This window comes from Spodoptera frugiperda, chromosome 8, assembly GCF_023101765.2.
Source record: "Spodoptera frugiperda isolate SF20-4 chromosome 8, AGI-APGP_CSIRO_Sfru_2.0, whole genome shotgun sequence".
Lineage (NCBI taxonomy): Eukaryota > Metazoa > Arthropoda > Insecta > Lepidoptera > Noctuidae > Spodoptera > Spodoptera frugiperda.
Genome location: NC_064219.1, coordinates 10,514,008 through 10,526,325, shown reverse-complemented (window position 1 = coordinate 10,526,325; position 12,318 = coordinate 10,514,008). Strand labels below are relative to the sequence as shown.

Below are 12,318 nucleotides of genomic sequence, written 5' to 3'. Positions count from 1 at the left end.
AAACGCCCGCATTGCTGTTATGGGGTGGACTATTGGTAGAGGGCGAGTAGTTAGGCAGCTACTCGAAATCGCAACCTAATCCGATAAACAGTTTAAAAATTATTCTTAATTTTTAAATTACCCGGTCTCATAGACATATAGGTCACCAATGGCGGGTTAAACTTTGAATTATTAGGTTATACTTACTTTTTCTTTCTTAATTTTGGTTATGGAGGGTTTTATCACAATTGATAATGTCAGATACATGGACTAAAACTAGCTAGACTAACCTAAACCTAAACCTTATATACTAGCCTACTACTACTACCTATTTAGCCACCTTCTGGTAGGTTACTAACGACTACTTCGACGGTTGAAAAGCTAATTGATCTAAGTGTTTTTTTTTTTTTGCGATATTAAGTTATGCACATATTTGAAATCATATAATTTTTTTTCCATCGAATGATGTATTTTACTAAAAATCGCAAAATAGATCTCGCTGAGATCAATAAGCCTCTTAACATCGACTTACTTATTTATTGAATTTACAAAAATTATACATCGATTCAGATGTGTATAATAGGGAATACAAAGCTTCAGAGGTTTAATAAATCTTCAAGAATCAATTTATAAAAATAATTTAGGTATTATTTTCTATTAATTGTCTTACGTATATTGCCAATAAGAAAGCCTAACGTATCGCTCAAACGTTCAAAGGTTTATGAGCGGTTTATCAACCAAAGAACCTTTTTATACGCTGTAGCCGAAACCAGAATAATTATGCCTACATAACGGCTACAGCCTTTCGCTGCAAGTAGACCTTTCTTTTATTTATACTGCCAATCTATCCATCGAGCCTGGGGTAAAGCTGACTGCCTCGTTGGCCGAGTGGTCGCAAGTGCGACTGCCGGGCAAGGGATCTCGGGTTCGATTCCCGGGTCGGTCGAAACTGGGCTTTTTAAGGTAAAATTTCTCATTAGTGGCACGGAGTCTGGAAATGTGCCTGGTAGATGGCAATAGGCTCACCACCTATTACATGGGACTTACAACATAAATTGTGAAATGTGGGTGTACATTGGCATTATGTGTCATAATGTTCACCTCTGCCTACCCCTTCGGGGATTAAGGGCGTGACGTTATAAAAAAAAATAGTAGCACGGTGTCTGGAATTCTACCAGTGTATGGAAATAGGCTCACCCCCATTACATGGGACTTATAACACAAATGGTGGGTGTACATTATATAGCGGGATACGTACCGTAATGTGCACCTCTGCCTACCCCTTCGGGGATAAAAGGCGTGACGTTGTATCAACAACAATCTGTGATTATTCTTAGTACTAAGTACCCTAATAGATCCACATCATTAGGATTAAGAATAAAGATTTGATTGAAGAAACCATGTAGAGCAAGTATGTAGCACACTTAATCATCCAGATCAGAAAAAATACTATCACTCCCAGTTCACTCTCACTTCATGTTCTCACTTATTTGGGCACACATTCGAAAATTACATTCATTCCATTGAGAATTACTTAATTAAGTTAAAAGTTAAGTACTTAAATATATTTAAAAAAAACATGCTCAATTCCTTAGGTATTAATTAAATTAGTTTGTATCAACAAAATTAAACGTTGAATTAATTAAAAGCACTGAGGTGACTTATCTTTGCCCGAACTCTGAATAACGGCACAGACATTAAAAGTAAAATAAAAAAAAGAACTGCCTCGTTGGCCGAGTGGTTGCAAGTGCGACTGCCGGGCAAGAGGTCTCGCGTTCGATTCCCGGGTCGGGCGAAGTATTACTGGGCTCTTTTGGGTTTTTCGAAATTTTCTCAGTGGTAGCACGGAGTCTGGAATTGTGCCCGGTATATGGCAATAGGCTCACCACCTATTACATGGGACTTACAAAATTGTGAAATGTGGGTGTACATTGGCATTATGTGCCATAACGTGCACCTCTGCCTACCCATTCGGGGACTAAAGGCGTGACGTTATAAAAAAAAATAAAAGAAAGATAACTAAAACAATTCATATGCGGAAACAATTCTGCAGTAGATGGCGTAGCGATCGCCATCACATCGGGTGTGGTGCCACAATGCGCGAGAATTTTTACTAGAGTTAATTTTTCTATATTAATAAAAATTAACGTTCTTAATAATCGATTACAATCTAGCCTAAACAGATTAATAAGCAATTTAACTCTAACCTAGTTTTATAATGAACTGAATTAATTTTTAACTCGTTTTTTTGTGACAGAAAATTACATGTAAATGGACCGTTTACTGCAATCTTCCTGGGTCTAGGTTGCTAGGTTCATAGAGACTGGTTTTGTGACCTAGACGAGGCCCATCTTCCGATGATGAAATAAAATGTAGGTTCTCTCGGTGTAGAATCTAGTAGAATGTAGAATCTAATGATAAATGATACCTATTTATTTTTGCAAATAGGTTACAATGTAACACTTTTACACGTCAAATACAATTATTTTACAATAGTAGTACCTAATCTAGACTGTTAACCAAATTCTTTTCGCTTCGTGACCTAAATTATTAAAATCTTAAGCAGAGCTACATTTGGGGCCAACAAAATAAAACTACAACTACACGAAAAGTAATTTAAATTAAAACAAAACCTCTTACATGAACTGCCTTTACTTACTACTTACGAGTATAAGTACGTTCACCTACATAACCTTAAATTGGCAGCCTCCTAAAAAGCTGCTGAAGAAAAACGAACAAAATTATTAAAGAACTACTTTCTATCAAGTTGGACCGCGCGACAGACAAACGGACACGTGTTTTTGTTCGCGCACTCGTTACGTCACCAGAGCAGCCACTACACAGTGTATGAAACGAATGTCCACTTAGGTGGTTTAATTCGTAATAATTTTTTTGGATTTTTAAATTGCTCAAAAGATTCACAAGTGTATTCACGTACACGTAGGAAAGACAACTATCACAAATTAATGTCCTCTCCTTTCGCCATATTTTATGTGCATTTTTTTATAATTTACAATATATTTCATTTTAAGAAATGCCACAAAAATTCACGTCTGTTATTGAAGTATTACAAAAGTTAAAATTGCAAAATCAGTGTGCAGATTTCTAAATTTACAAACATGTCGCCTGTGATTTGAAAACAGTTATAGTATGCAGTAAACCATTTGATTAGTCAGTTAGTACTGAGTTAGTTCTATTTCTTTAATCCATCCTCAAACTGCAATCTCCAACCAAGCATGGAGATTAATGGCAAACTCCTCTTTTGTAGAGGACTCCCATAATTTAGAATCTCACGAACTGTTGATGAGGGCAATGATGGTGATGATGATAATAAGCATATTATTTTAAATACTTCGCTAAATGGATCTTCTGCACATTTACTGTGCCGTGGTAAATGCACAACAGTGAATCCACTCCACAAACGAGACCGGTCAATTAGTTAATGAGAATGAATTTGCATATTTCCGCAATTTTATCGCGTTTTTGGCGAGAACTTACTGATTTTTTCTTCACAAATGTAGATTAAGTCATCGTATTGTTCTTTGCGATGTATATTTCCTGATTAATGCGTAACTGTGCCTTGATACGTGAGGCTATGTCCTAGTTAGAAGAATGTAAGCGTGAATTAAACTTGCATAAAAAAAATCAGATCTCTACCTACTTTAAAGTGAGTACGAGTATTTATGCTCTAAACAACCATCTTTTTCAGCCTGTTTTGTGAACTTGTGAAAATCCCATTGATGTACGTTTTACTAAGGTCTTCCTTTATTGCCATAAAATAACCCATGACACGTCAGCATTCACTTTTCTTTAACAGAGACTACGGAATAATCTAAATCTTTCAAAATTCTCAGCAAACTACTTGCCTGCTCTACTCTAATTAGAAGGCCTCCTGTGGGCCTTACAGCCCTCCCAATACCACTGCAACTCCTATAAGCCAGGATCTAAAGTAGAATATACAACCATGAAAACACCAGAACACTGAAGCCCGGCGCGTCCCAGGGACATGAATGACTGTCTTGGAACCCGCAATGAAATAAATCAGAAGATATTATTAGAGGAGAAGAAAAAGAAAACGATAGTTTCTTCATTCGGTGGACTGTCACGGCTGTTGATTATGATGATGAATTAATGTATGAATGAAATGTAGTTGACAGTGATCATACGACCTACTTCTCAATAACAACAATCCCCTCACGACCAAGTACTTCTGCCCATGTAAAAGTAACTTTTCATCTTCCGATTTCAACATTCACAACGTTTTTAAAACCGCATTATACTTTACATAACTGAACGTAAGTGCGCCGTATAAGTGACGTAGTACAGTCAGCCACAATAAAAAATATGAATTACTATCATGCATGCAATATTTTTGCTCTTATTTTTTTAACGTTATATTTTATTTTCGAAGGATAAACTGTTGGAGTTGGAAAAACAGTTTCAGCTTGTATCTATTTGTTTAAACCAATTAGTCATCAATTAAAACTCTTTTGTTACTGACTTACGGACAAGGCACAGACAAAATTACAGGACATAGGAATAGCTGTGAAATTTAGAAGAAGGGTACATTAGGAAATATGGCGATTTTCATATAAAGAAGTCCCAGGTAAAAGCTAGTAATAAATAATAGTAATACTTAATTTATTTTCACTTTCTAGACATCAATGTCGCTATAATATTAAAATTCTTATCTCATTTGTGTATTAGCACTTCATTATTTTATCGTCACTTAAAACACCACAATTTCACATCGATTGTAACACTCATTTACATTATGTGACTCTGACTGTACTTCATCGAAGTCTTAATTTATGAAAGTATATCTTAATATATGTAGATCACATTCACCGAGCTATTAATAACATATGGATTATACTATCACACCTTCTTTGTTGTGAGGGAATAGGCAGAGACCATAACTTTAACTGCCATTAATGCTAGCGTAAAAAATGTAATAGATGACTAATTTAGATTCGTCTCATAGCACGTTATTTTTCTTCTCCTCTAATAATATCTTCTGATTTATTTCGTTGCGAGTTCCAAGACATCCATTTCCCTGGGATGCGCCAGACTTCAGTGCTCCGGTGTTTTCATGGTTGTATCTACTGTAGATCCTGGCTTATAGGAGTTGCAGTGGTTTGGAAGGTTGTGGCGGACTTGCACCCTAAAAAAAGGACACTATTTTGATGTCCCACAATGGGCACTTCAATAAAATATCTGAGTTATTTTTAGATGTTATGGAAATGTTAAAGACATTTGACAGTGACTATCACTGTCTAATAAACTTGAACTTTTTACACTGTATACTGCTATTTTAACCCGTTCGCCAAGCGTGGAAATAATGGCAAACTATCTTATGTAAAGGAGCCGTCCATAAATCTTACAGTTTGGATATAAAAACTTTGGCACAGATATTAAACTATTTTTAGCCATTCAGCAGCTTAAATGACTTAACGATGTTATAGAATCGGCATTGGTTATTGACAAAATATTCATATAAAGCTACTAAAAATAGATTTTAATCCAATCAAATCATTGATTTGGTTTATTGACCAACAAACAAAATTGATAACTCTTTAACTAAAGACCAAAATCGTTTTACAAAACACCAGAAGACCTAATAATGAAATTAAAAGCCCCTTCTTCACAGGGAAAAAATTAAAAGTCATACTAAACCCACTTACTTAGATGAATTAATTGAACAATCACACTTTCTATCAGCCATACTTATGAACTTAATATAAATAAAAAAGAATTGAGAACATATAGAGAGCAGAAAAAAAATAAAGCAAAACCTCTGTGGTATCAACTTCTCCTTGTTAAACCCGAATAGTACGCTCAAACTTCATTATTGACCACCATACTACCGCATTCAATACTAAAATACCAATTACATTGCTTGCTGAGAACCGACACTCAACTTAAACTACACTTACGAACCAGCAATGGACAAAAAACATTGCGAAAGTATACAACAAGATCTGTTACGCGATAAAAACATGGTGCGCAGATCCTATCACTGAATGGAAAGGCGCGTTGTACATTTCACCAAGTATAAAACGGTTGTGGGGATCACAGATTGCACCAGTCAATACTTAGAAGTCGACAACAGCATCTAAACCATTCAACATGATCGCTTTTGTAAGTGTTTTAAATATTATTTAATATCAAGTGACATAACAGAAAAAAATACGGAATTTAACCGCGCTCCCTGGCTGTATAGTGTGTTTCCTTTGCGTGGAATTTGAATATTTAAAAAAGTGCAACGTCAAAATGGCCGATTAAATTATATTTTAAGTGTTTTCTCACGCTATGAATAACATTTTAATGTTCGCGTGCTATTTATAGTTGAACATTAGTGACATAATGTTTCTCTTATATAATAATTTCAAATGTTTTATGGTGATGAGTGCCATTGGCATTCTAACCAAAGGATCTTGCATCTGCATCTTGAACTATTGGAATTATTCAGCCAATCTTGGCTTTAGTTCCTTAATTCAATGAAAAATCTTTGAAAGATGTCTAAATTAACTTTAATTTAGATACCAATCATAATTGCAATACCTAAAAGCATTTATGATACAGAAAAAAATGGCGAATAAATTATCATCACTTGAATACTCAATCATTCAAGTTGACTTATCTAACTCAACACTACAGCATACTAAATTCATTATCACAAGCCATTCAGCAACTAAGATGACGTATCGATGTTGGTTTTTGACAAAATATCGATAAAAACTACCAAGAATCGATCTCAATCCAATCATGTCATTAATACAATTGATAACTCTTCAACTAAAGACCAAAATCCTTTTACAGAAGACAGCAGCCATCCTCCTCCTCGCTGCCCTCGCGGCCGCCCGTCCCTCCGAGGACTGGGAGCCAGAAGGTCACTCTCACTCAGAGCACACAAAACCATACCACGTGACGGTGGTGAAGAAGATTGGAGTTCCAGTCCCTCATCCCGTTGCTGTGTCAGTTCCTCAGTACGTGAAGGTGCCCATCCCTCAACCCTACCCCGTCCACGTCACCGTGGAACAGCCTATCCATGTGCCAGTTTACAAGGTGAGTTGAATGATACTTGGAGAAGAGAGTTGGATTGTAGTTATAGGATGTAGGCCTTTGAATTTTGGTTTTGATCTTCCTTAGGAGCATCTTTAGGTAGTCTTCTTATTGGCAATGGTGTTTCTGCAAAAATAGAAAACATGGTTTAGGTCATTAGGATATGCATACAAAAATCAAAACAGTTGTGTATATCAAATTGTTATTCGGTGTAAAAATTACATAATTATAGAAAAACGCGTTTTTTCAGCATTGTTTATCGAGTGTATCTCAGTTCAGGTCATTTGCTTAAATCGAGAAGTTTAATGTACTTAGAAGCAGGTTAACATTAATTAAACATTCTGTAGTAAGTATACTACATGAATGAAGACTAGATAATTACCTACGTGTTGGTAATACCTACTTATACCAGCAATAAAAGTCACATATTTTAGCACCCGTTAACTATACTTTTTTCTATCTTTTACCATTAATGTTGTTGATTTTTTACCAGTTATAGACTAATTTTACTGCCGTAATAACAGTTCATTAAGTACGAAATATAATAAAAGAAGGATTACAACTGTCCCTAACAGCCAAACAACGCAGATGCACGCTGTCCAATTAATTTAAAAAAATAATATTTATTTACACATTAGCCACGACAATAACCGTTCCATTTCGCGTATTAAAATTAAAATAATACAACATACCGCAAAAAGAACAAATATGGAAAAGAAAGATAAAATTAAATATGCAAATGTGCCGCGAATCTTTACGACTCAAGTTACTTCAGTATAAAAATGCGTGTAAAAATGATCATAAACAACTAACTCCTCTTTGTCCACCTCCGATAAAGTCTAATTATCGTTATTTCAAACATTCGAAGACACCTTTCACGTCTCGTTCACCATAAAAGCAATTTATTTTACACTTACTTAACTCCCAGCAGGCGACGCGACATTCTCCTGCCATCAATTCAATTAAACTTAAACCACAAACCTCGTATTAAAGAGAAACTCCACAATTATTGTACACAACAAATAAAATAGTACAAAGTGTACAATGTAAAGTGTTATGTCACAGTCATTGTGCTTAGATGCGTTTTTGCAATTATCTCATAACGTTACCCATTTCTTGCTGCATCAAGTTACGTAACGCAGTCGGCCATGACAGAAAGTAAAAGCGCGGGCAGTCAGGCGTGCGTTTGAAAAAAGAACAGTGTGTTTGTGACAGTTCGCGGCCAGTTACATAGGATATACAAAACTTTAACGAGTGCAGCATCCAAAAAGTATAAACTTAAGTTCCTGTCTTAACTTAAAGGAATATAAAGCTAAACCTTACTTTTTTTCATTACAGGTCGTGCCCCAAATTGTGGAGAAACCCGTCCCTTACACCGTTGAGAAGCCCGTCCCCTATGAGGTCGAGAAGCCCTACCCTGTTGAGGTCGAAAAGAAGGTCGAGGTCCCCATCCCCAAGCCTTACCCCGTCCACGTACCTGTCTACAAACACGTCTACCACCACAAGGGAGGCCACAAGCACTAAATAAAAAAACAAATTAGGGGTAAAAGAGGTTCTATAGCTTATTTTTATAAGCGGGGTTGCCAGTTGTAAATACAAATTTTGTAGATCTGATGGAGATGTAATTCCACCAGTGTTGACTTATATGTGATATTTATTTGTTGTGTGCATACAAATATTGTTGTTGTTTGTGCTGTTGTTCGCGTTTTTGTTGACTATTGTGTAATTGTTGTTGATTATTTTGTAATTTTAAGTGTTGTATAATACATAGAAAAAAAGATTTTATACTAACTCCCGTCTATTACTATTTCATCCCTTATTAATTCACCACCAATACAAAATCAATTTGTTCTTCCGAAGGACTTCATTAGACACTTAGCTTTGATTAAAACAGGCATATTCAAAAAGCCTAGCATCATTATGCAAACATACATTTCAATCTACAGTCTCCTACCCGCCAGCCATCTTAAAAATTATATAAAGGCTATAATTATTATTACAATGAGATCCAACGGTTCACATGCATTTAGAACTTAGATGTTCATCCATCCATAAAGAACACGAACTAACCGTTACAATCATGTTACAAAGACCGACCTGAAGTTATTTAACTTATCTATACATATCTATAATTACATAACTGATCCATCATTGAGCTGATCAAAGGAAATAATATCAATTTAATAAGATTATGTTATACAACTGACACACGTAACTGTTCCAACATGCATCCTGACTAGTTTCGAGACAAACCGGGACGTACCTATAGCAAAAAAAATTGCATTGAACATGCATTGTTGCATTGTCGCTTTGCATTTGAGTGTACCTGAAATTTTCAGAGAAAGCAAAGTATTAGGTTATAGCATATTTGGCATAATTCTCTATTAACTAAAAATTAACGGTTTACTCACGTATTATTAATGGAGAAAAGCTCTACTAGTTTCGCGTCACAGAGGGACTCTTCATCATGAGCAGCATGCGCAAACGCGGCGACGTCGCATAGCCTACTGAGGCTTTGTGACTCGAAACTAGTAGAGCTTTTCTCGATTAATGAAAGGATTTTTAGTTAATTTAGTATGTCTCACTATAGTTATTAAAAAATATAATTCTCTTATAATAAGAGTTTTGGAATTGTGCCTAAATCACCCTAAGAAAAGCCCTGGTGAAAAGTGAACGTGTAAATTACACCTCTGCCTACCCTGTTCGTGGAATGAATACTGCGATTGTTATAGCACACTTCCTTTATGTTCTTAAATTGATATTAACTGTAAATCGATCTGTATTCTTGTTTAGTATCGTTGTAACTTTCTCTGAGCGACGGTCAAGGCTCCGGTCATTGACACTACCGTGCAATGCGATATTCTCGCTGCATTCACTATACATTGCTGCTTTAGTACCAGGTATCAGTATCAAGTGTCTTTGTGAGAAAGCATTGTATGCTAAATGTCCGTTTGAGTTAATTCGTCGTGTGTCAATTGGTTGCTCGCAAATATCGTTTGTGTTTTGTTTTGTTTTGTTTACGTTTGTGTGAGATGGGGAATATTTTTAATACGTCGTTGTGCCAATCAGAATACTGTGCGTGTATTTTCCTTGATATAACATTACGCCTTCTAGTACTTACAGGGGTAGGTAGAGATGGTCATGTCGTAAATAGAGCGAGAGCACGCGGCTCTCAAATCTTCCTTAAAGTATAAAATCTGACTTTTATATATGTTATTCAGAGAACTATAAAAAATATGTTTTTACAATTCCCAGACGCTTTCGATGGTACCTACAGAAAAAAGGAGGAAGATCTGGGAATCACTGGCCTTTAGTCTAAAATTTAACATTTACTTTTCAGTAGTTTTCAGCAGCTTATTTTGGCAAAAAGTTATCTACAATCTACCACAGATTTTAAATAAAAAAATATCGTTATTATTTTGACCAACATAAGAACGAACCTAAGCCCATGATCTCAAATTATTATCCTAGTCATCTTAATCAATACTTTATAGGTCCTCTAAAAATATACTAAAACACAATAAATAGGTATTTAAAATACATATAACAGCTATTAAAAGTGAAGATTTTTGATGATGTTATGTATCTAGGTAGAGTGGCGATCTTACGAACGACAGGTCTCATTATTTAGCAATCTAGGACAAGCAGAAATTATACTAATGTTTCTAAACCTTGTGTTACACTGGGAGGCAGTAGCGATGCGAGGATCGAAGCGTATGTGCAGGTGTTTTCATTATCATCGCATAAAGATGGCACCTAAGAACTAAGCATCAGTGCTTAACGAATGTTAATTGAAATTACTACTAATGCTGTAAAATAAAATAAAAATGTATTAAAAGCTCTTAAAAATTACCTAGACAAAAACAACAACACGTTTTTTGAAAATAATAAATCGCATTTTTTTCACATTACATGTATACTAGAGTGATTGCTAGAGACCACGGGGACATGATGCATTATCAAATAAATAAACTAATTTATTTTTTTAACAATACCATCATCATTATCACCAATCCTTCATATGTCATTACTGGACTAGTCATGTTCCTCCTTTACATAAAATTTACGCTTCACGTTATCCATAATTTTCACGCTTTTTATAATTTATTCAACTAAATATCCAATAGCAAGCAATCGCAATCGCATCGCTCTCACTGAAGCACCGCCTTAAAATTGACCACAGTGTGATGCATAGCATTATGCAACCTAGATTATCCTAGATGCTGAGATTGTACTGGAGAAAGTAAAATTACTTGAAAGTAGCTACCTACCTACCTATCTAAATCTATACCAAAGCTTCCTGTTGCACGGGAAAATAATTATGTCACTGGCATTATACCATAAAGTCATAGACGTATTAATGTTTCTGATGTTGGTACCACTGCCTTACACAATTGATGTGCGCGAGTTCCGCTTCATTTCCGGCTATTAGCCCCTTCACTTGTCTATGTGATATATTTCCATCATGGCTGCCGTTGGTCTATCTGTCTGTACTCTGTAACTTGCACGAGTTGTATAATATCATTACCAGCTTGTGGTATTATAAAATGCCCGAGTGATACTACGGCCTCAAACACAAGCGTTGTTTTACATCGGTTTTCTATGAAGAAAACCGCCGTGAAACAACGCTTGCGTTGTGTGAGTTAAGTTACTGGTGGCCCGATTACCCCCTTCCCAATCCCCGATTCCCCAACAACCCTTAAATTCCGGTACCCCCAAAAACCCGGCAACGAACGTGTAACTCCTCTGGTGTTTCGGGTGTCCATGGACGGCGGCAATTGCTTACCATCAGGCGATCCATCTGCTCGTTTACTGGCTTATTCCCTAGAAAAATTACGCAATTTCCTGAGTCAGATAGCCCAAAATCAGTTGAAAAATTAACTTCTTTAATTTTCAGTCGCTGTTCTTTAGGCTGGTAACTTGGTAAGGAGAAGGTCCTACCCTTGCCCTTAAGCTTGTGGGTAACCGCGTAATCTGCGTGTGAACAATTATTCAGAGATCCTGTGTGATCCTGTCCGGAGACATGATATAATAGCGACAGCGTAACCGAACGATTGGTTCCGCGCGCTCGCCGCGAGGGGCGCTGCGGGCGATGCGACCTTTTTTATTTTTAGAGATTTTTTTAGAGATCCCTCGTCCAATAAATAAATCTCAACCATAATTTAGAGCACAGCTTCATTTGAAAATCATTAAAACAGAACATTTCATACATAAAATTAAATATTTTTAACATTAACTTCTGGCTTATAAAATAACTTAGAACTTACCTATCAA

General features: G+C 36.0%; 1 protein-coding gene across 1 annotated transcript; it reads left to right on the top strand.

Moving 5' to 3' along the window:
• The first annotated feature begins 5,892 nt into the window (after positions 1-5,892).
• LOC118275417 (uncharacterized) lies at positions 5,893-8,835 on the top strand. The gene is made up of 3 exons (XM_035593361.2): positions 5,893-6,120; positions 6,802-7,047; positions 8,383-8,835. The coding sequence occupies exons 1-3, from the start codon at positions 6,109-6,111 to the stop codon at positions 8,566-8,568; spliced, it is 444 nt and encodes a 147-aa protein (XP_035449254.1). The 5' UTR covers positions 5,893-6,108; the 3' UTR covers positions 8,569-8,835.
• The last annotated feature ends 3,483 nt before the right edge of the window (positions 8,836-12,318 follow it).